The 27,308-nt window shown below is 44.3% G+C and overlaps 1 protein-coding gene across 3 annotated transcripts in view; it reads left to right on the forward strand.

The window, feature by feature from the left end:
- Positions 1-23,093, forward strand: part of dek (DEK proto-oncogene) — a 28,772-nt gene extending 5,679 nt beyond the window's left edge. For 2 of the 3 annotated variants that reach the window (XM_041987757.1, XM_041987758.1), the window contains exons 3-12: positions 7,375-7,473; positions 7,541-7,650; positions 8,343-8,437; positions 8,512-8,641; positions 12,292-12,606; positions 12,697-12,843; positions 12,935-13,007; positions 13,157-13,302; positions 22,657-22,725; positions 22,808-23,093. In XM_041987757.1, the coding sequence (XP_041843691.1) occupies positions 7,375-7,473; positions 7,541-7,650; positions 8,343-8,437; positions 8,512-8,641; positions 12,292-12,606; positions 12,697-12,843; positions 12,935-13,007; positions 13,157-13,302; positions 22,657-22,725; positions 22,808-22,819 (1,196 nt within the window). In that variant the 3' untranslated portion in view covers positions 22,820-23,093. The remainder of the gene's footprint in view (positions 1-7,374; positions 7,474-7,540; positions 7,651-8,342; positions 8,438-8,511; positions 8,642-12,291; positions 12,607-12,696; positions 12,844-12,934; positions 13,008-13,156; positions 13,303-22,656; positions 22,726-22,807) is intronic. The other variant, XM_041987759.1, reaches the window with a different exon arrangement.
- The last annotated feature ends 4,215 nt before the right edge of the window (positions 23,094-27,308 follow it).

Consider the following 27,308-nt stretch of genomic DNA (forward strand, 5'->3'; position numbering starts at 1 on the left):
TGTTTTTACTCCTCTTCTGCCTCTAGGTTTTCTCAACTTTTTACCTCAGCCTCCTCGACTGCTTGTAACACAGATTTTATCCTGGTAGAGCTGGTCTCTTTTTTTTTTTTATCAAACCTCAAACTCTATTTTAAATATTGTTGCTCCTTTTAAAGAGAGAAAGCGTAACTTAATTTCCCAACCCGGACTCAATGAACACACCCAGTTGTTAAAGAGGATTTGCAGGCAAAATGAGAGAAGATGGAAAAAGTCCAGGCTAAATGTGTTTTATCTCACATGTACTCGTACTCGTGAATGTATCTTTGTTGATTTTATTATCTTACTTTGCTGTGTGCTGTTCAACACTTTGTAAACCTTGTTTTTTAAAAGTGCTATACAAATAAAGATTTATTATTATTATTATTATTTACTGGAAAATTTGGGGGTAATCGGATTACTGTAATAATCTGATCTGACGCATCTACATGCATGTCTGAAACACCGGAACAATTCAGTGTTTTCCAAATTTCCAGCCAGAAACGCTGTGATGGAAACATTCAGGACTTTTTAAATGTCCTGATGAAGCTTTTCATCCAGCGGAGTCGCTCTAAATATTCTGAAAGTTCACATCTCAGATACGTGCTGACGTCAATAAAACCTACACAGAATTCTGGCTCCAATTAAAGCCGGAATACGACTCAGCAATTCCTACAATGACGTAGATCCAGCTTGTTCCACTGTGACGTCGCCATGACGACCGTGATGCTATCAGCGTAAGACAGAGCAGGAGAAATCCTCGTCTGCTCCTCCTTGGAGCAACATGCTTCCATCTCCACCTGCTGAGAGAATCTAGAAAACCCATCTTTCTGTCTGATTTCCAGATGGTTGACGTGTTTTCCCACACGTGGACTCTGTCCTCTGACGGAAACCTGTGTGTGCGCGCGCACGTGTCTGCGTGTGTGCTGACTGCTGTGCACACAGAGCAGCTATGGCATGTCTTCATGGAAACCAGAGGCAAATAGCATCCGACTGTTTCCTGTTTGATAAAAAGACGAAGTGGAAACCTGTTCTAGAGGAAATGTGGCTTTAAATGACCATGTCCGATTTATAAAGTACATATGTGCATGGTGACATCACTTCCTGTCGTGGAACGTGGCGGCGCCCACGGTCCTAGCATTGGATGCTACTGTGAGAGCCCGCGGTCTTAGCATTTGCTAATGTGAGAGCTTACAAATTATAGGGTTAGCTGCTAATGTGAGAGTCCAGAGTCTTGGTGTTAGCTGCTAATGTGAGAGTCCAGAGTCTTAGCGTTAGCTGCTAATGTGAGAGTCCAGAGTCTTAGCGTTAGCTGCTAATGTGAGAGTCCAGAGTCTTAGTGTGATAGGTGCTAATGTGAGAGTCCAGAGTCTTAGCATTAGCTGCTAATGTGAGAGTCCAGAGTCTTAGCATTAGCTGCTAATGTGAGAGTCCAGAGTCTTGGTGTTAGCTGCTAATGTGAGAGTCCAGAGTCTTAGCATTAGCTGCTAATGTGAGAGTCCAGAGTCTTGGTGTTAGCTGCTAATGTGAGAGTCCAGAGTCTTAGCGTTAGCTGCTAATGTGAGAGTCCAGAGTCTTAGCGTTAGCTGCTAATGTGAGAGTCCAGAGTCTTAGTGTGATAGGTGCTAATGTGAGAGTCCAGAGTCTTAGCATTAGCTGCTAATGTGAGAGTCCAGAGTCTTGGTGTTAGCTGCTAATGTGAGAGTCCAGAGTCTTAGCGTTAGCTGCTAATGTGAGAGTCCAGAGTCTTGGTGTTAGCTGCTAATGTGAGAGTCCAGAGTCTTAGCATTAGCTGCTAATGTGAGAGTCCAGAGTCTTGGTGTTAGCTGCTAATGTGAGAGTCCAGAGTCTTAGCATTAGCTGCTAATGTGAGAGTCCAGAGTCTTGGTGTTAGCTGCTAATGTGAGAGTCCAGAGTCTTAGCGTTAGCTGCTAATGTGAGAGTCCAGAGTCTTAGCGTTAGCTGCTAATGTGAGAGTCCAGAGTCTTGGTGTTAGCTGCTAATGTGAGAGTCCAGAGTCTTAGCGTTAGCTGCTAATGTGAGAGTCCAGAGTGTTAGAGTGTGTCTCAAACCGCGCACTTACATGAGTGCACTGGAAGGTAGTGCGTAGTGCGCACTAAGCACTACCTTCTGTAGTGCACACTATCGTGGGTAAGTCCTGATCCAAATTGAGCACTAACGTTTTGCACTTACCGGTAGTGACGTACCAGCTTAGCAGCGCCGCTCTGTTAATATACTTTTTTTTTCTTCCAAAATCCAAAATCACGTCAACATACCTGTTTGCATGTCATACTTTTATGCTAAAACAGCTTTTAAATAAGCAAAGATATCTTAACTGAATTAAAGTACTTTACATTATACATTTGTTTTTATTGGTGTTTACACTGATACGTTCACGTCTGGCAACAGGAAACCGATTTTACTAGAAATCATCATTTAAAATATGAAATGCAGTAATGAAGACGCTAAAACAGGGATGCAGAAAACATTTTATTTAAAATTTTTATTAAAACATTTCTCTCTTGCCACCTCCTCTTCTCCACAGCAGCGTCCTAGCCCGCAGGTGGTAAATGCCTCAGTGCCACTGCTGGCTCGGTAGTTTGATGCCACAGTGACCTACGGTGAACACAGAATGGAAGTTTATATAAAAGCAAACATTATTATGTACTTTATGGGTACTTTGTACATCACTTTAGATAAGCGTCTGCAATCGGCGACGGCTTCGTCAGCGGTACCATGGAAACGGGCCGGTTCTCTAACCAGCTGTGTTTCCTAATCAGTTTTCAGATCAAGGACCATTTCGTTTACGCCAGAGACCCCGCAGTGCTTAATTTGGAGGTTCAGCAATCATGAATAAACATACAGAACCTATAGCATTAATCTTTTTTAACACTTATAGCCCATCTAGATCCGCGAAATCGGCTTTAAAACTGCTAACATTTACGTTGCTAACTCTACTGCAGCCTCCAACAAATGATCAGATCCATAACTGTCATCAGGGATAGAAGAGATAAGAAGCATGCTGCAGTTTATATTAGAATTATGATCAAATAACTTCATACTTACAACAGTAGAAAACAGCCTCTGCCTGCATCGGTACCGCTGAGTCGGTGGCTGCCAGCTCTGAAAAACTGGTTGAAAGTCCCTCCCCTTCCGCTACGTCAGCAAGATGGCGTCCGTTTAGTGCGTGTAGTGTCCATCGTTTCGCACTAGATTTTTGGCTGAGTTTAGGGCAGCATCCGGGTACTTTCAGTGCACCGAGTTTTTACTGAAATTTCTGTGTCAGCGCACTAAGCACTTAAATGTAGTGTTCGAAGTATAGAAGTGCGCGGTTTGGGACACACCCTTAGTGTTAGCTGCTAATGTGAGAGTCCAGAGTCTTAGTGTTAGCTGCTAATGTGAGAGTCCAGAGTCTTAGCGTTAGCTGCTAATGTGAGAGTCCAGAGTCTTAGTGTGATAGGTGCTAATGTGAGAGTCCAGAGTCTTAGCGTTAGCTGCTAATGTGAGAGTCCAGAGTCTTAGCGTTAGCTGCTAATGTGAGAGTCCAGAGTCTTAGTGTGATAGGTGCTAATGTGAGAGTCCAGAGTCTTAGCATTAGCTGCTAATGTGAGAGTCCAGAGTCTTAGCATTAGCTGCTAATGTGAGAGTCCAGAGTCTTGGTGTTAGCTGCTAATGTGAGAGTCCAGAGTCTTAGCGTTAGCTGCTAATGTGAGAGTCCAGAGTCTTAGCGTTAGCTGCTAATGTGAGAGTCCAGAGTCTTGGTGTTAGCTGCTAATGTGAGAGTCCAGAGTCTTAGCGTTAGCTGCTAATGTGAGAGTCCAGAGTGTTAGTGTTAGCTGCTAATGTGAGAGTCCAGAGTCTTAGTGTTAGCTGCTAATGTGAGAGTCCAGAGTCTTAGCGTTAGCTGCTAATGTGAGAGTCCGGAGTCTTGGTGTGATAGGTGCTAATGTGAGAGTCCAGAGTCTTAGCATTAGCTGCTAATGTGAGAGTCCAGAGTCTTAGCATTAGCTGCTAATGTGAGAGTCCAGAGTCTTGGTGTTAGCTGCTAATGTGAGAGTCCAGAGTCTTAGCATTAGCTGCTAATGTGAGAGTCCAGAGTCTTGGCATTAGCTGCTAATGTGAGAGTCCAGAGTCTTAGCGTTAGCTGCTAATGTGAGAGTCCAGAGTCTTAGCGTTAGCTGCTAATGTGAGAGTCCAGAGTCTTAGTGTGATAGGTGCTAATGTGAGAGTCCAGAGTCTTAGCATTAGCTGCTAATGTGAGAGTCCAGAGTCTTGGTGTTAGCTGCTAATGTGAGAGTCCAGAGTCTTAGCATTAGCTGCTAATGTGAGAGTCCAGAGTCTTGGTGTTAGCTGCTAATGTGAGAGTCCAGAGTCTTAGCGTTAGCTGCTAATGTGAGAGTCCAGAGTCTTAGCGTTAGCTGCTAATGTGAGAGTCCAGAGTCTTGGTGTTAGCTGCTAATGTGAGAGTCCAGAGTCTTAGCGTTAGCTGCTAATGTGAGAGTCCAGAGTGTTAGAGTGTGTCTCAAACCGCGCACTTACATGAGTGCACTGGAAGGTAGTGCGTAGTGCGCACTAAGCACTACCTTCTGTAGTGCACACTATCGTGGGTAAGTCCTGATCCAAATTGAGCACTAACGTTTTGCACTTACCGGTAGTGACGTACCAGCTTAGCAGCGCCGCTCTGTTAATATACTTTTTTTTTCTTCCAAAATCCAAAATCACGTCAACATACCTGTTTGCATGTCATACTTTTATGCTAAAACAGCTTTTAAATAAGCAAAGATATCTTAACTGAATTAAAGTACTTTACATTATACATTTGTTTTTATTGGTGTTTACACTGATACGTTCACGTCTGGCAACAGGAAACCGATTTTACTAGAAATCATCATTTAAAATATGAAATGCAGTAATGAAGACGCTAAAACAGGGATGCAGAAAACATTTTATTTAAAATTTTTATTAAAACATTTCTCTCTTGCCACCTCCTCTTCTCCACAGCAGCGTCCTAGCCCGCAGGTGGTAAATGCCTCAGTGCCACTGCTGGCTCGGTAGTTTGATGCCACAGTGACCTTCGGTGAACACAGAATGGAAGTTTATATAAAAGCAAACATTATTATGTACTTTATGGGTACTTTGTACATCACTTTAGATAAGCGTCTGCAATCGGCGACGGCTTCGTCAGCGGTACCATGGAAACGGGCCGGTTCTCTAACCAGCTGTGTTTCCTAATCAGTTTTCAGATCAAGGACCATTTCGTTTACGCCAGAGACCCCGCAGTGCTTAATTTGGAGGTTCAGCAATCATGAATAAACATACAGAACCTATAGCATTAATCTTTTTTAACACTTATAGCCCATCTAGATCCGCGAAATCGGCTTTAAAACTGCTAACATTTACGTTGCTAACTCTACTGCAGCCTCCAACAAATGATCAGATCCATAACTGTCATCAGGGATAGAAGAGATAAGAAGCATGCTGCAGTTTATATTAGAATTATGATCAAATAACTTCATACTTACAACAGTAGAAAACAGCCTCTGCCTGCATCGGTACCGCTGAGTCGGTGGCTGCCAGCTCTGAAAAACTGGTTGAAAGTCCCTCCCCTTCCGCTACGTCAGCAAGATGGCGTCCGTTTAGTGCGTGTAGTGTCCATCGTTTCGCACTAGATTTTTGGCTGAGTTTAGGGCAGCATCCGGGTACTTTCAGTGCACCGAGTTTTTACTGAAATTTCTGTGTCAGCGCACTAAGCACTTAAATGTAGTGTTCGAAGTATAGAAGTGCGCGGTTTGGGACACACCCTTAGTGTTAGCTGCTAATGTGAGAGTCCAGAGTCTTAGTGTTAGCTGCTAATGTGAGAGTCCAGAGTCTTAGCGTTAGCTGCTAATGTGAGAGTCCAGAGTCTTAGTGTGATAGGTGCTAATGTGAGAGTCCAGAGTCTTAGCGTTAGCTGCTAATGTGAGAGTCCAGAGTCTTAGCGTTAGCTGCTAATGTGAGAGTCCAGAGTCTTACTGTGATAGGTGCTAATGTGAGAGTCCAGAGTCTTAGCATTAGCTGCTAATGTGAGAGTCCAGAGTCTTAGCATTAGCTGCTAATGTGAGAGTCCAGAGTCTTGGTGTTAGCTGCTAATGTGAGAGTCCAGAGTCTTAGCATTAGCTGCTAATGTGAGAGTCCAGAGTCTTGGTGTTAGCTGCTAATGTGAGAGTCCAGAGTCTTAGCGTTAGCTGCTAATGTGAGAGTCCAGAGTCTTAGCGTTAGCTGCTAATGTGAGAGTCCAGAGTCTTGGTGTTAGCTGCTAATGTGAGAGTCCAGAGTCTTAGCGTTAGCTGCTAATGTGAGAGTCCAGAGTGTTAGTGTTAGCTGCTAATGTGAGAGTCCAGAGTCTTAGTGTTAGCTGCTAATGTGAGAGTCCAGAGTCTTAGCGTTAGCTGCTAATGTGAGAGTCCGGAGTCTTGGTGTTAGCTGCTAATGTGAGAGTCCAGAGTCTTAGCGTTAGCTGCTAATGTGAGAGTCCAGAGTGTTAGTGTTAGCTGCTAATGTGAGAGTCCAGAGTCTTAGTGTTAGCTGCTAATGTGAGAGTCCAGAGTCTTAGTGTTAGCTGCTAATGTGAGAGTCCAGAGTCTTAGCGTTAGCTGCTAATGTGAGAGTCCGGAGTCTTGGTGTTAGCTGCTAATGTGAGAGTCCAGAGTGTTAGTGTTAGCTGCTAATGTGAGAGTCCAGAGTCTTAGTGTTAGCTGCTAGTGTGAGAGTCCAGAGTCTTAGTGTTAGCTGCTAATGTGAGAGTCCAGAGTCTTAGCGTTAGCTGCTAATGTGAGAGTCCGGAGTCTTAGTGTTAGCTGCTAATGTGAGAGTCCAGAGTCTTAGCGTTAGCTGCTAATGTGAGAGTCCGGAGTCTTAGTGTTAGCTGCTAATGTGAGAGTCCGGAGTCTTAGTGTTAGCTGCTGATTTCATTTACACATTAACAGAGCCACCATCCCTTCCTGGCTGTTGCTACGGCAACAGTGCTGCTTCTGACCTGGATGATGTGTTTAAATCTTCATATTAGTGAAGAATAACGGTCTGCTCCTCCACGGTGAAGTAGCTGCTCTGCAGGGTTTCTCCATGTCTGCGATTGGCCAGATGCTGCAAACTCCGTCCCTTTTATGTGAGCGTGCTCTGATCAAGGTAGAAAACCATGGGTTGAGTTACTGAGTTGATAAGCAGCTTTGTAGTACCGCTGATCAGGATCCTGAATATCTGGATAAGTCCACCCAGGTAATGGAGAAATATCTGGGTATGTTAATCACGCTTTTTCGTACAGACCTCAGGACTAAGTGAAGTATTCTCTGAGTGATGGGTGTGTACATCCTGATGTTGCAGCTGTGGGCGAGATCATTGAAGGAAAGCGAGCAAAGAAGACTGTGGAGAGGCTGGACTTCCAGGCGCCCAAGCAGAGAGAGAAGCTGAAGATCGGAGACGGTAAACATCAGCTGGTGACCTACCACAGCTAAGATGGAGGGTTTGCTGACGGACGCTTTGTTTTCAGGCAGCGGAGATAAATTAGGTGAAATTCCTCGAACCAGCTACCAGATCAACAAGATGAAGCCGGCGGATCTGAAACCTCTGCACTCCATCCTGTTCGACAGACCGGGAAAGGTATGTTCCTATCAGAGGTGACGACTGAGACATGTTCAGGGTCACTAGCTGCTGCTTCCGCTTGACGTCCTTCCTGAAATTCTTCCTGCCTCCACCTGGTTGAGTCAGGAACGTCAGAACGAAGGTAGACGTGATTGTTTTTTAGGTTAGATAATTAACAAAGGGAGGTCAGCAGCCAAAACAAACACAAAACAAAAAGGATGAAAGTATTTATGAGAATTAGCACTAAAGCTTATTGTACTGTAGACCTTGATTGAATTGCCTTTTTTTTTTTTCTTTTTTTTTTTAGCAAACTTACCTTCTAAGAATGAAAACTAAAAAGTTACTCATATAGAATCTGACACAAACAAACCTCACAGTGTTTAAAAAGGAAAAGTGACAGTGGAATAAAATAACACCATCATAAGAGCTCGAGTCTGAACTAAAACATGAAAACATCATTGAATGCTGAATTATCTAACCTGTTGGTCCCATCAGGAAAAGGTTTACCCCCAGTCTCATTCCCTCAGCTGGAGTTTCGCTCCATGTCATTCGTCATATTCCCAGTCTAATTCCTTTCATTCCAGTCTTCTTCTCTGGAACATCAGCTGCACATAGCTTCTTCTTCCTCCTCCTCCTGTGATGAACCTGTTTTACTGGCTACTTCTCCTCAGAGAGCCTGATCTGAAGTTATGTGACTCCTGTTCTTCCAGATGGCGTCCATAAAGAAGAACCTGCGATTGTTTAACGGCTTTCCGTTCCACGCCGACAGCGAACAGTACGCCAGGAAACGGGAAAAACTCCTCAAGTAGGTTCTGAGACCGTCTGATGTTGTTGTTGCAGCTCAGAGCACAACATCATCTGTTTGTTTTCTGCTTTTAGGAGCTCAAATCTCACCAACAGCAAGCTGAAGGTGGCCTGCACCGTTCTGGATCTAGAGAAGAAAGGAACCCACTCGGACCTGATCGACCGGATCCTGACCTTCCTCATCGCACCAAAGAACAGCGGAAAGGTGAGCTGGGTCCATGTGTTTGTTTCCTCGAGTTTTCCCACCTCATTTAGTTTTTATTCCCAGGATTTAAACCAGAGAAGTCAAACTCATCCCGAATAATCTGGTCTCCTGTAAAATAAGGTTTTTAATGTCGTGGGTTCCCGAGCTCCGAGCGTGGGGGAGTTTACTGGCTCCGAGCGCCGATGGGGAGTTTATTTGCTCGAGCGTGGATCGGGGAGTTTACTGGCTCCGAGCGTGGGGGAGTTTACTGGCTCCGAGCGCCAATGGGGAGTTTATTTGCTCAAGCGTGGATCGGGGAGTTTACTGGCTCCGAGCGTGGATGGGGAGTTTACTGGCTTCGAGCGTGGATGGGGAGTTTACTGGCTCCGAGCGTGGATGGGGAGTTTACTGGCTCCGAGCATGGATGGGGAGTTTACTGGTTCCGAGCGTGGATGGGGAGTTTACTGGCTCCGAGAGTGGATGGGGAGTTTACTGGCTCCGAGAGTGGATGGGGAGTTTACTGGCTCCGAGCGTGGATTGGGAGTTTACTTGCTCGAGCGTGGATGGGGAGTTTACTGGCTCCGAGCGTGGATGGGGAGTTTACTTGCTCAAGCGTGGATGGGGAGTTTACTGGCTCCGAGCGTGGATGGGGAGTTTACTTGCTCGAGCGTGGATGGGGAGTTTACTTGCTTCGAGCGTGGATGGGGAGTTTACTTGCTCCGAGCGTGGATGGGGAGTTTACTGGCTCCGAGCGTGGATGGGGAGTTTATTTGCTCGAGCGTGGATTGGGAGTTTACTGGCTCCGAGCGTGGATCGGGAGTTTACTGGCTCCGAGCATGGATGGGGAGGTTACTGGCTCCGAGCGTGGATGGGGAGTTTACTGGCTCCGAGCGTGGATGGGGAGTTTACTGGCTCCGAGCATGGATGGGGAGTTTACTGGCTCCGAGCGTGGATGGGGAGTTTACTGGCTCCAAGCGTGGATGGGGAGTTTATTTGCTCGAGCGTGGATTGGGAGTTTACTGGCTCTGAGCGTGGATCGGGAGTTTACTGGCTCCGAGCGTGGATCGGGAGTTTACTGGCTCCGAGCATGGATGGGGAGTTTACTGGCTCCGAGCGTGGATTGGGAGTTTACTGGCTCCGAGCGTGGATCGGGAGTTTACTGGCTCCGAGCGTGGATGGGGAGTTTACTTGCTCGAGCGTGGATGGGGAGTTTACTGGCTCCGAGCGTGGATGGGGAGTTTACTGGCTCCGAGCGTGGATGGGGAGTTTACTTGCTCGAGCGTGGATGGGGAGTTTACTGGCTCCGAGCGTGGATGGGGAGTTTACTGGCTCCAAGCGTGGATGGGGAGTTTACTGGCTCCGAGCGTGGATGGGGAGTTTACTTGCTCGAGCGTGGATGGGGAGTTTACTGGCTCCGAGCGTGGATGGGGAGTTTACTTGCTCAAGCGTGGATGGGGAGTTTACTTGCTCAAGCGTGGATGGGGAGTTTACTGGCTCCGAGCGTGGATGGGGAGTTTACTTGCTCGAGCGTGGATGGGGAGTTTACTGGCTCCGAGCGTGGATGGGGAGTTTACTTGCTCAAGCGTGGATGGGGAGTTTACTTGCTCAAGCGTGGATGGGGAGTTTACTGGCTCCGAGCGTGGATGGGGAGTTTACTTGCTCGAGCGTGGATGGGGAGTTTACTGGCTCCGAGCGTGGATGGGGAGTTTACTGGCTCCGAGCGTGGATGGGGAGTTTATTTGCTCGAGCGTGGATTGGGAGTTTACTGGCTCCGAGCGTGGATCGGGAGTTTACTGGCTCCGAGCATGGATGGGGAGTTTACTGGCTCCGAGCGTGGATGGGGAGTTTACTGGCTCCAAGCATGGATGGGGAGTTTACTGGCTCCGAGCGTGGATGGGGAGTTTACTTGCTCAAGCGTGGATGGGGAGTTTACTGGCTCCGAGCGTGGATGGGGAGTTTACTTGCTCGAGCGTGGATGGGGAGTTTACTGGCTCCGAGCGTGGATGGGGAGTTTACTGGCTCCGAGCGTGGATGGGGAGTTTACTGGCTCCGAGCGTGGATGGGGAGTTTATTTGCTCAAGCGTGGATTGGGAGTTTACTGGCTCCGAGCGTGGATCGGGAGTTTACTGGCTCCGAGCATGGATGGGGAGTTTACTGGCTCCGAGCGTGGATGGGGAGTTTACTGGCTCCGAGCGTGGATGGGGAGTTTACTGGCTCCAAGCATGGATGGGGAGTTTACTGGCTCCAAGCGTGGATGGGGAGTTTATTTGCTCGAGCGTGGATTGGGAGTTTACTGGCTCAGAGCGTGGATGGGGAGTTTACTGGCTCCGAGCAAGGATGGGGAGTTTATTTGCTCGAGCGTGGATTGGGAGTTTACTGGCTCCGAGCGTGGATCGGGAGTTTACTGGCTCCGAGCGTGGATGGGGAGTTTACTTGCTCGAGCGTGGATGGGGAGTTTACTGGCTCCGAGCGTGGATGGGGAGTTTACTGGCTCCGAGCGTGGATGGGGAGTTTACTGGCTCCGAGCATGGATGGGGAGTTTACTTGCTCGAGCGTGGATGGGGAGTTTACTGGCTCCGAGCGTGGATGGGGAGTTTACTGGCTCCGAGCGTGGATGGGGAGTTTACTGGCTCTGAGCGTGGATGGGGAGTTTACTTGCTCTAGTTGGTGAGATAATGGTGTATGAACACTGCATTATGATCTAGAATGTGGTAGAGATGGTTTACCAGGCATGTCAAACTGGTCCAGCAAAGGGCCGTGTGGCTGCAGGTTTTTGTTCCAGCCAGCCAAGAGCACACAGTTTGACCAATCAGCTGTCTGAAGACTGAGATCAGTTGATTGAATCAGTCAAATCTGGTGTGCTGCTGCTTGGTTGGAACAAAAACCTGCAGCCACACGGCCCTTTGCCGGACCAGTTTGACATATGTGGTTTAGACCAACATATAGAAGCTCATTACATGCTGCATTTACATACCCTGGGACATCTGACATTTACCCAGGAGAAGGTCAGTTAACAGTTAACAGTAATTCTTTGTAGCATGGGCTCGCTCTGGTGATACGATGCAGTAAAAACGTGCAGATTTCAGGTAAAATGGTGATTAATCATGATTTATTTGTAAACTGGGATTAATTTGACAGCCCTGATGTTTATATATTATTTTATATTGAAATATAGGTACATTTATTAAATTAATTTGATCATTTTTTATTTGTACAGCTCATTTTTATTGATGAAATTGATCATTGTATAGTTTTTACAGGTTTTTCTATTAAAGTAATACACAGAAATGCTTTTCATTTTTAGTGTAGACATTGTGTTTGCATTAACATGTATGGGTAAAGTTAACTAGTTTCACTTTGGAGTCGCTGAGGTCCACCAGCTACTGGCTGACATGTCTTCTGTTTGTACCTGTCCTTTACATGTTCGCTGTCTTGGTTGTCAAGGTGGGAGCTAACTGGGATTCTGGAAGGTGGATTTTTGTGGAAGGAGAGTGGGAATAAATAAGTTTTAACTTCTTCCCATTCCTTACTGAATACATCTTCTGGACCAGAGTGGACCCTCGGGGGGGCTGGTTTTAGGCCCCCAAGGCCCTGTGTTTGACACCTCTGACATGGAGTGTAAAGTCTCCCTGCCTGCCCTGAAACCTTCGTTGGTGTTTGTCGTTCTGCAGCGAGTTCCCGTGAAGAAGAAGAGGAAATCCAAGAAGAAGCTGTCCGGAGATGACTCCAAGACCAGCAGCAAGAAGAAGAGCAAACCCAAAGCCAAGACCTCCACGTCCAGTCCTAAGAAGTCCAAAACAGGAAGTAAGTCCAAGGCCATCGTCATGGACTCCAGCAGCGACGAGGATGAGGATGATGATGAAGAGGAGAAGGTAGGAGCTTCAGCAGAGGCAAACAGATCAGACACAGAGGAGAAACCATCAGAAAAAGAGGAGGGGGAGGAAGAGTTTAACAAGTCTGAGGAAGAGGAGGATGAAGAGGAGGAGGTGGGTACCCCACACAGAGTTGAAACGCTAAACATGATGATGAAGATGATGATGGTGAATGTTTTTCTGTTTCCCTGATGTGTGAGTCAGTCCTCCAGATCCACCTCAGGCAGAGAGGAGGAGAAGAAGAAGACTACAGCTTCAGGGAAGAGACCGCGGGCACCAACGAAGAAGAAGGGTCCTCCTAACAAGAGAACCAAGCAGGACGTTTCTGATGAGTCCGTGTCTGATGAGAAGGTAGAACACACACACACCTGTACGTTGTGCGTGCTTCTGTTCAGGTTCTGTCTGGTTCTGATGTTCTGGATTACTTTCTGACGATTTTCAGCCCAAGAAGAAGAAACCTGCAGCCAAAACAAAGATGGCCGACAGCAGCAGCAGCAGGAACAACGCCAACACAGGTAAGCTCACCTGAACCAGAACCTGCAGGTTCTCACGGCTCTGGCGTGTTGGATCGGAACCAGCTGGACTCCGACGTGTTGGATCGGAACCAGCTGGAGCCGGAACCTGCAGCTAACGGGATGTAACTACAGACCTTGTGTCCGTCCAGCAGCAGAGGACAGCTCAGACGAGGACGAGCCGCTCATCAAGATGGTGAAGAAGCCTCCGACTGAGGACCAGCTGAAGGAGACAGTGCAGCGTCTCCTGAAGGAGGCCGACCTGGAGGAGATGACCATGAAACAGATCTGCCAGAAGGTATGAAGCCTCCTCCTGATCCCCCAGACCGGACCAGGGGCCTCATTTCTTAATCTGGAACAAAAACCGGTGTACGCCAAATATAGTCAACTTTTGTTATTTATAAAAACCAAACTTGATGGGAAAATGTTCCTTCCTCCACGGCTACACCGACCCAGACGTACGCACAAAATCTAGAGAAACAGGAAACGGTGACACCAACGGTCCAGAATAAAACCAGGAAATGATTTTACTCTCACCTTTCACACCACATGTTAGATATTAAAGCTGTTTGTAGACATAAAGACACATTCCATATTAATCCTCCTAAGAGCCATGCTCGGGAAAACCAGGATTTCCAGGAAAAAGGGAGATGATGTTAATAAAAAGCTCAACCACTAAAACATGTTCTGTCATTGTGAAACAAAACTTCATGTTATAAAACCATCCAGATAAATAAGGAGCCAGTCTGCTGCCAGCATGTAGCAGCCAGTGTGGAAAGTAGCTTTGGTCCTTCAGTCCAGCAGAGCGGGACCAGACTGGAGGCTGGAGGTCTAGAAGTGATGCTACGCTAACGAAACACACAAGAGTAGGATTTCCTTTATTTATTCTTACACAATGTTTTTATTGTTGTCCTCATCAAGGTTGTTATCATTAACGAAAACTAACGAAAAAGCGAAAAGTAAAATTAAAAAAACATTCTCGTTAACGGAAATAAAAATAAAAATGAGTTATTTTAAAAAATCGAAAACTAACTGAAACTGTATCGTGTGTTTACAAAACAAACTAACATTTTAGCAAAAATGTCCTTCGTTTCATTTTTTGTAAATTTATTTCAAACATAAGCCCTCAGGGTTGATATGAAATCTGTTTACTTCGCTCTGCCGGATTTACGGCAGGTTTCTGAGTCGTACGACACCTGAAGGTCCGTGACGCCCCGCTGGTTAGTGTGACGCTACGGAGAAAGTTAGGAGAAAGCAAGGGGAGTACTAGTTGGGATTTCTTTCGTTATAACCATGCCAAAGATAAAGTTTCTTGTAGAAGAAGCAGGTGCTTCAATATGTGGAAGGAAACAACACGAATGCATTTGAAAAGCTGCACGAGAAGGTTAACCAGGAGCACCTGGACCAGGTAGCCTCTCTGCCCCCCTCCCTGGAAAGAGAAGCTTCAGCCAGGCCGAGCAGCATGGGGAGTTACACACACACATACAGTCTCACACGCACACACGCAATCAAACAAACCTACACACACAGTCACACACAAAATCTTGAAAAGCTGAATTTGAGAGGCTTAAATTTGTTTTCTGTTTACAATGTTGGACAACAGGCTATTTACGTCTAGCAGAGAAGACAAGGCAGTTTATTTCTACAACACATTTCATGTACAGGACCATTCAAAGTGCTTTATATAAAACAAAAGCATTAAAGATATTAAGAAATAGTAAAAGGAAGCAACACATAGCAAGAATCACAATAAAATCATAAATTACATTAAAATGATTTAAAGCAAGATAAGTTAAAAGTTACCATGCAGATTTCCTGCATAGACGCATGAGAAAAGAAATGTTTTTAACCTGGATTTAAAAATGTCTACATTTGGGGAAAGTTTAATCTCCACTGGCAGTTTGTTCCACTTGTTTGCAGCATAACAGCTAAATGCTGCTTCTCCATGTTTAGTCTGGACTCTGGCCTGGACTCTGGTCTGGACTCTGGTCTGGACTCTGGCCTGTACCTTGGTCTGGACTCTGGTCTGAACTCTGGCCTGTACCTTGGTCTGGACTCTGGCCTGTACCTTGGTCTGGACTCTGGCCTGGACTCTGGCCTGTACCTTGGTCTGGACTCTGGCCTGGACTCTGGCCTGTACCTTGGTCTGGACTCTGGCCTGTACCTTGGTCTGGACTCTGGTCTGGACTCTGGTCTGGACCCTGATCTGTCCTCTGGTCTGGACCCTGATCTGGACTCTGGTCTGGACTCTGGTCTGGACTAGTTGACCAGAGTCTTTGGATCTAAGAGCTCTGCTAGGTTTATATTCTCTGAACATGTCACATATGTATTCTGGTCCTAAACCGTTCTCGGATGTCAACGATCAGAAGGGTTTAAAATCTATTCTGTGACTGACTGGAAACCAGTATAAACTAGAAACCAGTATAATCTGGAAACCAGCATGAACTAGAAACCAGTATAAACAAGAAACCAGTATAAACAAGAAACCAGTATAAACTAGAAACCAGTATAATCTGGAAACCAATATAAACTAGAAACAAGTATAATCTGGAAACCAGTGTAAACTGGAAACAAGTATAAACTGGAAACCAGTGTAAACTAGAAACCAGTATAAACTGGAAACCAGTGTAAACTAGAAACCAGTGTAAACAAGAAACCAGTATAATCTGGAAACCAGTATAAACTAGAAACCAATATAAACTGGAAACAAGTATAATCTGGAAACAAGTATAAACTGGAAACCAGTGTAAACTAGAAACCAGTATAATCTGGAAACCAGTGTAAACTGGAAACCAATATAAACTAGAAACCAGTGTAAACTAGAAACCAGTGTAAACTGGAAACCAGTATAAACTAGAACCCAGTATAAACTAGAAACCAGTGTTAACTGGAAACCAGTATAAACTAGAACCCAGTATAAACTAGAAACCAGTATAAACAAACCAGTATAAACTGGAAACCAGTATAATCTGGAAACCAGTGTAAACTAGAAACAAGTATAATCTGGAAACCAGTGTAAACTGGAAACCAGTGTAAACTGGAAACAAGTATAAACTGGAAACCAGTATGATCTGGAAACCAGTGTAAACTAGGAACCATTATCAACTGGAAACCAGTATACACTAGAAACCAGTGAAAACTAGAAACAAGTATAATCTGGAAACCAGTGTAAAGTGGAAACAAGTATAGACTGGAAACCAGTGTAAACTAGAAACCAGTATAATCTGGAAACCAGTGTAAACTAGAAACCAGTATAAACTAGAAACCAGTATAAACTAGAAACTAGTGTAAACTGGAAACCAGTATAAACTAGAACCCAGTATAAACTAAAAACCAGTGTAAACTGGAAACCAGTATAATCTGGAAACCAGTGTAAACTAGAAACAAGTATGATCTGGAAACCAGTGTAAACTGGAAACAAGTATAAACTGGAAACCAGTATAAAGTGGAAACCAGTATGATCTGGAAACCAGTGTAAACTGGAAACCAGTATAAACTAGGAACCATTATAAACTGGAAACCAGTGTAAACTAGGAACCAGTGTAAACTAGAAACCAGTATAAACTAGAAACCAGTGTAATCTTGAAACCAGTGTAAACTGGAAACCAATATAAACTAGAAACCAGTGTAAACTAGAAACCAGTATAAATAAGAAACCAGTATAAACTAGAAACCAGTATAAACTGGAAACCAGTATTAACTAGAAACCAGTATAAACTAGAAACCAGTGTAAACTAGAAACAAGTATAAACTAGAAACCAGTATAAACTAGAAACCAGTATAATCTTGAAACCAGTGTAAACTGGAAACCAGTGTAAACTAGAAACCAGTATAAACTGGAAACCAGTATAAACTAGAAACCAATATAAACTTGAAACCAGTATAAACTAGAAACCAGTATAAACTAGAAACCAGTATAATCTGGAAACCAGTATAAACTGGAAACCAGTATAAACTAGAAACCAGTATAAACTTGAAACCAGTATAATCTGGAAACCAGTATAAACTAGAAACCAGTATAATCTGGAAACCAGTATAAACTAGAAACCAGTGTAAACTAGAAACCAGTGTAAAGTGGAAACCACTGTAAACTAGAAACCAGTATAAACTAGAAACCAGTATAAACTAGAAACCAGTGTAAACTAGGAACCAGTATAAACTAGAAACCAGTATAAACTAGAAACCAGTGTTAACTGGAAACCAGTATAAACTAGAAACCAGTATAAACTACAAACCAGTGTAAACTGGAAACCAGTACAAACTAGAACCCAGTATAAACTAGAAACCAGTGTAAACAAACCAGTATAAACTAGAAACCAGTGTAAACTGGAAACCAGTATAATCTGGAAACCAGTGAAAACTAGAAACAAGTATAATCTGGAAACCAGTGTAAACTGGAAACCAGTATAAACTGGAAACAAGTATAAACTGGAAACCAGTATAAACTTGAAACCAGTGATCTGGAAACCAGTGTAAACTAGGAACCATTATCAACTGGAAACCAGTGTAAACTAGAAACCAGTGAAAACTAGAAACAAGTATAATCTGGAAACCAGTGTAAACTAGAAACCAGTATAATCTGGAAACCAGTGTAAACTAGAAACCAGTATAAACTAGAAACCAGTATAATCTTGAAGCCAGTGTAAACTGGAAACCAATATAAACTAGAAACCAGTGTAAACTAGAAACCAGTATAAACAAGAAACCAGTATAAACTAGAAACCAGTATAAACTGGAAACCAGTATTAACTAGAAACCAGTATAAACTAGAAACCAGTGTAAACTGGAAACCAGTGTAAACTAGAAACAAGTATAAACTAGAAACCAGTATAAACTAGAAACCAGTATAATCTTGAAACCAGTGTAAGCTGGAAACCAATATAAACTAGAAACCAGTGTAAACTGGAAACCAGTGTAAACTAGAAACAAGTGTAAACTAGAAACCAGTATAATCTTGAAACCAGTGTAAACTGGAAACCAATAAAAACTAGAAACCAGTGTAAACTAGGAACCAGTATAAACTGGAAACCAGTATAAACTAGAAACCAATATAAACTTGAAACCAGTATAAACTAGAAACCAGTATAAACTAGAAACCAGTATAATCTGGAACGAGTATACACTAGAAACCAGTATAAACTGGAAACCAGTATAAACTTGAAACCAGTGTAAACTAGAAACCAGTATAATCTGGAAACCAGTATACACTAGAAACCAGTATAATCTGGAAACCAGTATACACTAGAAACCAGTATAAACTGGAAACCAGTATAAACTAGAAACCAGTATAATCTGGAAACCAGTGTAAACTAGAAACCAGTATAATCTGGAAACCAGTATAAACTAGAAACCAGTATAAACTAGAAACCAGTGTAAACTGGAAACCAGTGTAAAGATGTTAAAACTGGTGTGATGTGTTCAGATCTCTTAGTCCTGGTTAAAACTCTAGCAGCAGCGTTCTGGATGAGCTGCAGATGTTTACTGGTCTTACTGGGAAGTCCTGTTAATGACCAGTACAGTAATCCAGCCTACTGGAGATGGATCATGGAGGAGTTTCTACTGGTCTTTCTGGGAGACAAAACTTTTAATTCTGAAAAGAAAAGAAAAGCACATCAGCATCCAGATGATAGATTAGTATGTTAACCAGCTTCTGGCTCTGTGTTCTAGCAGACTCATTCACTTTCAGAGTGTAAAATTTCCACAGCTTCATGTCCAGTATAACATGTGAGGTTCTGTTAATCAGCTGCAGTGATTAACTGCTGCACCTGTATGGCAGCTTCTTTATATAGTTAATTATGTTGTTTCATCTGGATGAGTTAAAGCTCTGGTCTACAGGTTGTTGGCTTGTTCAGGTTCATGAGGAGTCAGATTTATCTCCTTTAGACTCCTGGCTACCGAGGACTGAACTGTCTATGGAATGGATTCATGTTATGTTGATGCGTGTCTTTAGTATGTTGTTATGGTGATTTTTACCTAGCACACTATCCCAGAAGCAGCATTGCACACATTGTTTTACGTACGGCTGCTGTCTTCTGGGCTGTTGTCTTTGATTTGTCGGTGTTGTTCATGTTTCCTCCAGATACAGTTTTAAAAAATTGTATCTTAAGTTTTTATTATATAAAGCTTATTCTGTATATTTCGAATTTTGCACCTGTCAAATACTGTAATTTAGAAAAAACAAACAAAAAACTAAAACTAAACTAAAACTAATGAAAACTAGAAAATTTGCTCTAAAAACTAATTAAAACTAACTGAATTTGAAAATAAAAAGTCAAAACGAAATAAAAACTAAAACTAATAAAAAATCCAGAACTATTATAACGTTGGTCCTCAAATCTGTCCAGACGGTCTTTATTTCCTACAACTCCTTGTCCACCTGGTTAATAGCGGTGATGGTGTCCCTCTGCCCCGCCCACCCAGCTGCAGCCCCGCCCACCCAGCTGGAACATATTGATACATTGCAGCTGACTTCACAGACGCGTTCCACTGCGTTCGAATGCTTGCCGCCGCCATATTGAGTACCTGCGCTGAGTACCTGAACCACACAGGTAGTCGGAGATGCCGTCAAAATGCTGTGCAGTTGGGTGTGACAAAAAGAAAGGAGACGGAGATATAGCTTTTTATCGATTACCAAAGGAAGAAGAACGTCGTCAGAGATGGCTTTCAGCGATCAGGAGGGTTAACTGGACGCCGACTGCAAGTAGCCTTCTGTGCAGTGTACATTTCATATCAGGTGAGTTTCAATAGAGCTGGCTTTAGCTAGCGAGGTCTGATAAACAAACTTTTCAGAGAAGCAAGTGATTAGATTAAATCCGATTAGACCCTTTGTGCAACAAATGCATTTGATTAGCATTTCATATGAAGATCTTTCAACAGAGATAGCAGTTGTTAGCTTAGCTTACATATCGGTCTACAGCAACAAAAGTTAGCTTACACCACAACAAGCTAAGCTGCCAAAGGACGCTCCTCTGCAGTCTGTGCTGTCTTAATAATAACTGACGATCGGTAAAACAGCAGCGGATATTTTAATCGTTTCCCTGTTGTTTTATTTATGGCCACTTCTGTGTACTAGCAGCATTTACAGTTTTCAGTTTCTGTTAACTTCGGGTGGAAGGTCAATGTTGATAGTTTATTGTGCTTAGATCAACTTAAGATATTTCATTCATCTGGTTACTTCATTGTAGCTGCCTGGAAAACAGGTGGAGTAATATTAACTGAAACCTCTGTCTCATCAGGAGCAGAAAGCCAGAACCCACTAAGTCCAGACTATGTTCCAACAATATTTCCTCATCTAAGTTCTCCCAACAAGCAGAAGAGGATTCATCAAATGACACGGTTTGAACGAACTCAGGCCCTGAAAAGAAAAACGGACAGGAAAAACAGGAGAGGACAGACAGGAGGACAGACAGGAGGAGGACAACAGCGACCAGGAGGACCGAGGAGAGGACAGACAGGAGGAGGACAACAGCGACCAGGAGGACCGAGGAGAGGACAGACAGGAGGAGGACAGCAGCGACCAGCAGGGGGAAGGGGATGCGCAGCAGAGGAATGACAGGGACCTCCTCTCCCTCTCTCTTCTTCCCTCCTCCCCTCACTTCATTAGAATGAAAACATTAGGAAATGTAACCTTGGACTAAATATAATAAAGAATAAAGATTCTCAAATGTTTTTTTTTACTATTTCTGATGCATAACAGCAGAAGGTCTCATTTGTTCTGTACCTTCCTGCATTCATAACATCTCCACACTTTAGGAAGCTTTGTCATATGCAAGCAGGACCTGTGGAAGTGTCGTCTGCACTGTTTGGGTTAGCAGATAAAAACATCATGATTTCATTCATTCAGGAAGCTACTGTGGTGAACCGGAGGGAGAACCAGAGGATGTTTTTATCTGCTAACCCAAACAGGGCAGACGACACTTTCACAGGTCCTGTTTTTCCTGTCCGTTTTTCTTTTCAGGGCCTGAGTTCGTGTCATTTGATGAATCCTCTTCTGCTTATTGGGAGAACTTAGATGAGGAAATATTGTTGGAACATGGTCTGGACTTAGTGGGTTCTGGCTTTCTGCTCCTGATGAGACAGAGGTTTCAGTTAATATTACTCCACCTGTTTTCCAGGCAGCTACAACCAAGTAACCAGATGAATGAAATATCTTAAGTTGATCTAAACACAATAAACTATCAACATTGACCTTCCACCCGAAGTTAACAGAAACTGAAAACTGTAAATGCTGCTAGTGCACAGAAGTGGCCATAAATAAAACAACAGGGAAACGATTAAAATATCCGCTGCTGTTTTACCGATCGTCAGTTATTATTAAGACAGCACAGACTGCAGAGGAGCGTCCTTTGGCAGCTTAGCTTGTTGTGGTGTAAGCTAACTTTTGTTGCTGTAGACCGATATGTAAGCTAAGCTAACAACTGCTATCTCTGTTGAAAGATCTTCATATGAAATGCTAATCAAATGCATTTGTTGCACAAAGGGTCTAATCGGATTTAATCTAATCACTTACTTCTCTAAAAAGTTTGTTTATCAGACCTCGCTAGCTAAAGCTAGCTCTCCTAGCTTGCATTGAAACTCACCTGATATGAAATGTACACTGCACAGACGGCTACTTGCAGTCGGCGTCCAGTTAACCCTCCTGATCGCTGAAAGCCATCTCTGACGACGTTCTTCTTCCTTTGGTAATCGATAAAAAGCTATATCTCCGTCTCCTTTCTTTTTGTCACACCCAACTGCACAGCATTTTGACGGCATCTCCGACTACCTGTGTGGTTCAGGTACTCAGCGCAGGTACTCAATATGGCGGCAGCAAGCATTCGAACGCAGTGGAACGCGTCTGTGACGTCAGCTGAAAGGTATTAATACAGGTGCGCCGCGCTGTGGCTGCTGCCTCAATCTGCCAGCCTGGCTGGATTTCGTTGAACTTGTGTCCTGCACTTGTATAATGACAAATAAAGAATCTTGAATCTTGAACATCCAGCAACTAGACAGAAATGTTATTTAACACTAAATAAACTGCTACCAGTCCCAGATGTATCTGTACATATTTATTTTATAAATGAAAACAAATCACCGGTAGCATTGCTGTCATTTAACAATGCTTTTCACCTGTCTGGGAATTGAATTGTGGCTTTCCGCATGGCAGACGGATGTTTTACCGACTGATATCCATCCGTACGATCCGACTCCTCTGCCGTTTCTTCTCTTCTGACTCTGTGATGACAGCGTCTCCACCTGCTGCCACTATTCTGTCTTTCTGACACCAGTAACGTCCACGCCGTGTCCACCACCTTTTCCAACGTGGTCCATCAGGATCTCTGTCTCACACCCTGAAAAATTCCACTTCTTCCCTCTTTTTCCCTCCTGAGCCACCATGAAAGTGATGAATATGTATTACAGGTGTCCACCTGACCATTTATAGCCACCAAGGCGTCCCTCACCTGCACCCCTTTAGAGCTGGTTATGGTTTATAAACAGAAACAGGTGGAGGACGGGCGCGTGCACGCTTTGATAAATCTGGAAGTGCGCCGCAGACGCCGCCTGTTCTTTGCTTTGTTACGCTCAGTTTTATAAATAAGGCCCCGGTCTGGAGCCTCACTCGGGTTCTGTTTCCTGTCTGTGGATCCACTAAAATGTCTACTTCCTGTTTCAGGTGTTTGATACGTATCCAGAACATGACCTGAGCAGCAAGAAGAACTTCATCAAGAAGACCGTCAAAGCTGTGAGTCTCTTCCAGAACCTTAGGTCCAGTTCTGGTTCTGCTTTATTGTTCTTAATGTTGATGTTTGTTCATGTTCTTTTAGCTTATCACATGAGGACCTGCAGTACCCCCAGAACTCCTCCAGAACCCGGGCCAGAACTCCTCCAAACATGTGTTTCTGTGTTTTTCTACATGAATGTTTTTCTTACTGTTTGAGAGACTTATTGGTTTAATTCAGAACCAGCTGGAAGGTTAGCTCGGAACCAGCTAGGAGGTCAGATCAGACCAGCAGCAGAGATCCGGTGAATGAAGAAACCCACTTCTGGAAGGTTCTGGACTCTTTTTGTCCGTTGTGTCTCAGTTTCTAAATAAAGTTGTACATTTTTTAACAATACTGTCTCAAAGTTTTTTTCTGCATTCTCCTGATGGTTCTGGCTGAACAGGGCCCCAGACCCGTCTGTTCGGCTGGAGTCTAGAACAGAACCAGAGCCAGAACCAGTTCTGTCCAAATGTCCACCTGGGGGCAGGTTCCATCTGTCCAACCTCATTAGATTGTTACCTCTGCCAGGGATGGAATCTTTTCGGTGGCATCCATCTACAGCGGGTGGAGAGACAGTGGATGGATAATAATAATAATAATAATACATTTTATTTGTGGGAGCCTTTCTTGACTGGTCCTGGTTGGTGTTGTAGACCTGGGGCCCTGGCTGATGCAGTAGACCTGGGGTCTGGTTGGTGTTGTAGACCTGGGGCCCTGGCTGATGCAGTAGACCTGGGGTCTGGTTGGTGTGGTAGACCTTGGGTCCTGGTTGATGCGGTAGACCTGGGGTCCTGGTTGATGCGATTGACCTGGGGTCCTGGTTGATGCGGTAGAGCTGGGGTCCTGGTTGGTGTGGTAGACCTGGGGTCCTGGTTGGTGTGGTAGACCTGGGGTCCTGGGGTCGTGGTTGGTGTGTTAGACCTAGGGTCCTGGTTGGTGTGGTAGACCTGGGGTCCTGGGGTCCTGGTTGGTGTGTTAGACCTAGGGTCCTGGTTGGTGTGGTAGACCTGGGGTCCTGGTTGGTGTGGTAGACCTGGGGTCCTGGTTGGTGTGTTAGACCTAGGGTCCTGGTTGGTGTGGTAGACCTGGGGTCCTGGTTGGTGTGTTAGACCTAGGGTCCTGGTTGGTGTGGTAGACCTGGGGTCCTGGGGTCCTGGTTGGTGTGTTAGACCTAGGGTCCTGGTTGGTATGGTAGATCTGGGGTCCTGGGGTCCTGGTTGGTGTGTTAGACCTAGGGTCCTGGTTGGTACGGTAGATCTGGGGTCCTGCCCTCTCTAGCCATCGGTAGGACTCCATATCTGTTGGTGGACCACTTTGAAAATGATCTGCATGGCCTTATAAATTTCTCCCCAGTAGTTTCTTATATTCGGAGAATTCCAGAACACGAGGACGGTTTGCTCTTGGACAGCCGCCGTCCCTCCAGCCGTTACTGTTTTCATAGAAGGACTAATGAAGTGTGGCATTATTTTTCCATCCATACTCGATCTTAGAAGGACATTAGTCTTGATTGTTTCAGTTCTTGAGCTAAAGCTTAGGAATCGTGTAAGGCTTCATCTTGCCAAGTCTTTTTTAATATTAGAGCTCAAAAGGTTATAACCTCAAAAAGTTTTGGGCAAAAATATCCCCAGTTATTTAAATTCTCCCCTTTCCCATTTCAAAGGGTATGCATGTTTGAGTTTTCAGGCTGGTCTGGGTTATATGAGCATTTCTGTCTTAACGTTTAGTTTGTATCCTAAGGAAAGTCTGCACCTCTGGCAGGGATGCCTCTGGGTTGTTTAAGTGCAGTAACACATCATCTGCATAGCATGCTATTTTGTGTTCAGCTTGCTTGAATTATGTTATTTTTCCTAATATTTTGTGCTAGAGGTTCTATAAATAGTACAAAACCGCTGTTACCAGGCACATCCTCGTTTTAACGAGAGGGGTTTAAAAAATGACCTTTCATTTTAATCCTTGCTGTGGGAAGGCTGTAAATAGCCTTAATGCCTTTTATCACCAAGTCCTGAGACCAAACTTATTGAGGACTTTAGAGGTATTGCCAGTTCATGGATTGTAAAGCTTTTTCTGCATGTAGACTTAATACCACCACTTTTTCTTTCTGTTGCTGTTTATGGTTCATAACGTGAACGTCTTCAAGACGCCGTGAACGAACCTCGTCTGGTCAGGAATTCAGTCAGGCAGAATGTTTTCTTTTGGCCATAACAGACGTGTACATAGGGTAATCAATGTTAAGAATTGATAAGGGTCTATATGAACCACGCTCAGTTTTATCCTTCCCTTCCTTGGGTATCAGGGATAAAACAGCCTCTTTCCACGTAGGTGGGATCTCTGCTTGTTTTAATGTCGTTTGTGGCTAAGAACACTGGTTTAAGTTCATTTCTTGCAGCTTTTCTGTAGGAAAACCATCACAGCCTGGTGATTGGTTACTTTTCAGTCTGGAGATTATTTTCTGTTATTCCCGAACTGACCGCTTTATTCTGGTCTGGTCATTCTGAAACTATTGTTTATAAAATGATTGAAAAAATGAAAATTTCATTTTAGCCTGTCTGTTTTCTAAGAGGTTTTTTTTTTTTGACGATCACGTATAAAATCTATGGACCCAATGTCGGCGGTTCTAACTTTTGATCTGTTTTTACTAAAAGTTATGAAGTAACTGATCCTGGTATATACAGAGAGGATTTGAATGTGTATATTGCTTAGCATCGGGAAGCGTCTGTCTCCTTGTATCTGTTAGACCTATATATGGTTTGACACGTCTGGCTTGGGTTTAGATGTAAATTCATGTCCCCTCCACATATTAAGACGCCTTCTGTGCGACTTGTATCAACTATTTTCCTGAAAGAAGAGTTGTCACTTCCCAGGGGCGCATAGATGTTGGGTAAAGTGATTTCAGTCCCATGTATTGTTTCCTTTACCAGGATAAATCTGCCCTCTTTATATTTCTGTGCAAATATAATCTTGTCTGAAACCAGGATGGCAGCCCCCCCGTTTGTGCTTGAGCTTACAGCATGAGAAAGATATTTTGGTACACCCCTTTTTTCCTATTGTTCATGTTCTTTATCATTCAAGTGTGTTTCTTGCAAAAAGAAAAAAAAACTGTGTTTTTTCATTTTGGACCACGTTTTGTGGGGATAAGTATGCTGCTGACGAAGGAAATTGCCTGGATATTTGCATGTGACATCACACTCGTATGAAAAGCACAAGTAGCCTGAAAACTCTATTATTTCTCTGGTATAGAACTACAACATGAACAGTAGCGCTGCAACGATTAGTCGATGTCGACAATAAAAATAGTCAACAATGAATTTACCCTTCGACTGTTGTCAGCAAAAATAAAAAAAACTACAGTGAGACATCGTCTTCTTTTCATATCTGCTGAGAGTTGCACATAAAGTCCGCCAGAGGAAAAAAATGGCAGCAGAGGACGTCAAAAGTCTAAAATAACTTCACGTTAAACTTACAAAAAAATGAAATACATGTGAGGTTTGTAAAGCGGACCTTGTGTACCACGAAGTACGTCTGCAACGCTCGAACATTTAAAGAGGAGGAACGTCGAACGTACAGAACAACCTCATGCAAGATTTCAATGCTGGAAGTGACAATTCAGTCCTTTTCACTGTGGTTTCAGAGCAAAAGGCCCGTATAACTCGCCAGATGGAGGGAGAGCCTCTCCACACCAGGACCCTCCAAGCCAGTGCAGTTCTCAGAGTATAAACCGTGTCCAACGTATGAGATTACGCTTTTTTTGAGTCTCTGACTTGATTCTTATACACTCGTATTTAAAGGAAAGAGAAAAGATGAAGTTGACCTTCAGATGTGGAGATAGGGAAGTATCTTGGTCTTACATGTCAAGTATTTCATCATCAAACTTTATTACAGACTCGTAGTCCAAAACAACACACAACACAAAACAAAAATACAAGAAAAAAAAACTATTTCTTTTGTGTGCAGTTCACATCTACCTTTGTGGAGTCAATGTGTTTCCTCACATGTTAACTTCCACATGCCTTCTTTTCACCAGCGTTTCATACAGGTGGCTGTCTCCTTAAGGCTTGAAGCGTCTTCCTGACATCTGTGATCATTGCTGCGTTCCCGCCATCCTCCCGTTCCAGCTTTCCTCCCGTTCCAGCCATCCTCCCGTTCCAGCCATCCTCCCGTTCCCGCCATCCTCCCGTTCCAGCCATCCTCCCGTTCCCGCCATCCTCCCGTTCCGCCATCCTCCCGTTCCCGCCATCCTCCCGTTCCAGCCATCCTCCCGTTCCCGCCATCCTCCCGTTCCCGCCATCCTCCCGTTCCAGCCATCCTCCCGTTCCCGCCATCCTCCCGTTCCAGCCATCCTCCCGTTCCAGCCATCCTCCCGTTCCCGCCATCCTCCCGTTCCCGCCATCCTCCCGTTCCCGCCATCCTCCCGTTCCGCCATCCTCCCGTTCCCGCCATCCTCCCTTTCCAGCTTTCCTCCCGTTCCCGCCATCCTCCCGTTCCCGCCATCCTCCCGTTCCAGCCATCCTCCCGTTCCCGCCATCCTCCCGTTCCGCCATCCTCCCGTTCCCGCCATCCTCCCGTT

The sequence above is a fragment of the Melanotaenia boesemani genome, chromosome 6 (genome assembly GCF_017639745.1).
Source record: "Melanotaenia boesemani isolate fMelBoe1 chromosome 6, fMelBoe1.pri, whole genome shotgun sequence".
NCBI classification, from domain to species: Eukaryota; Metazoa; Chordata; class Actinopteri; order Atheriniformes; family Melanotaeniidae; genus Melanotaenia; species Melanotaenia boesemani.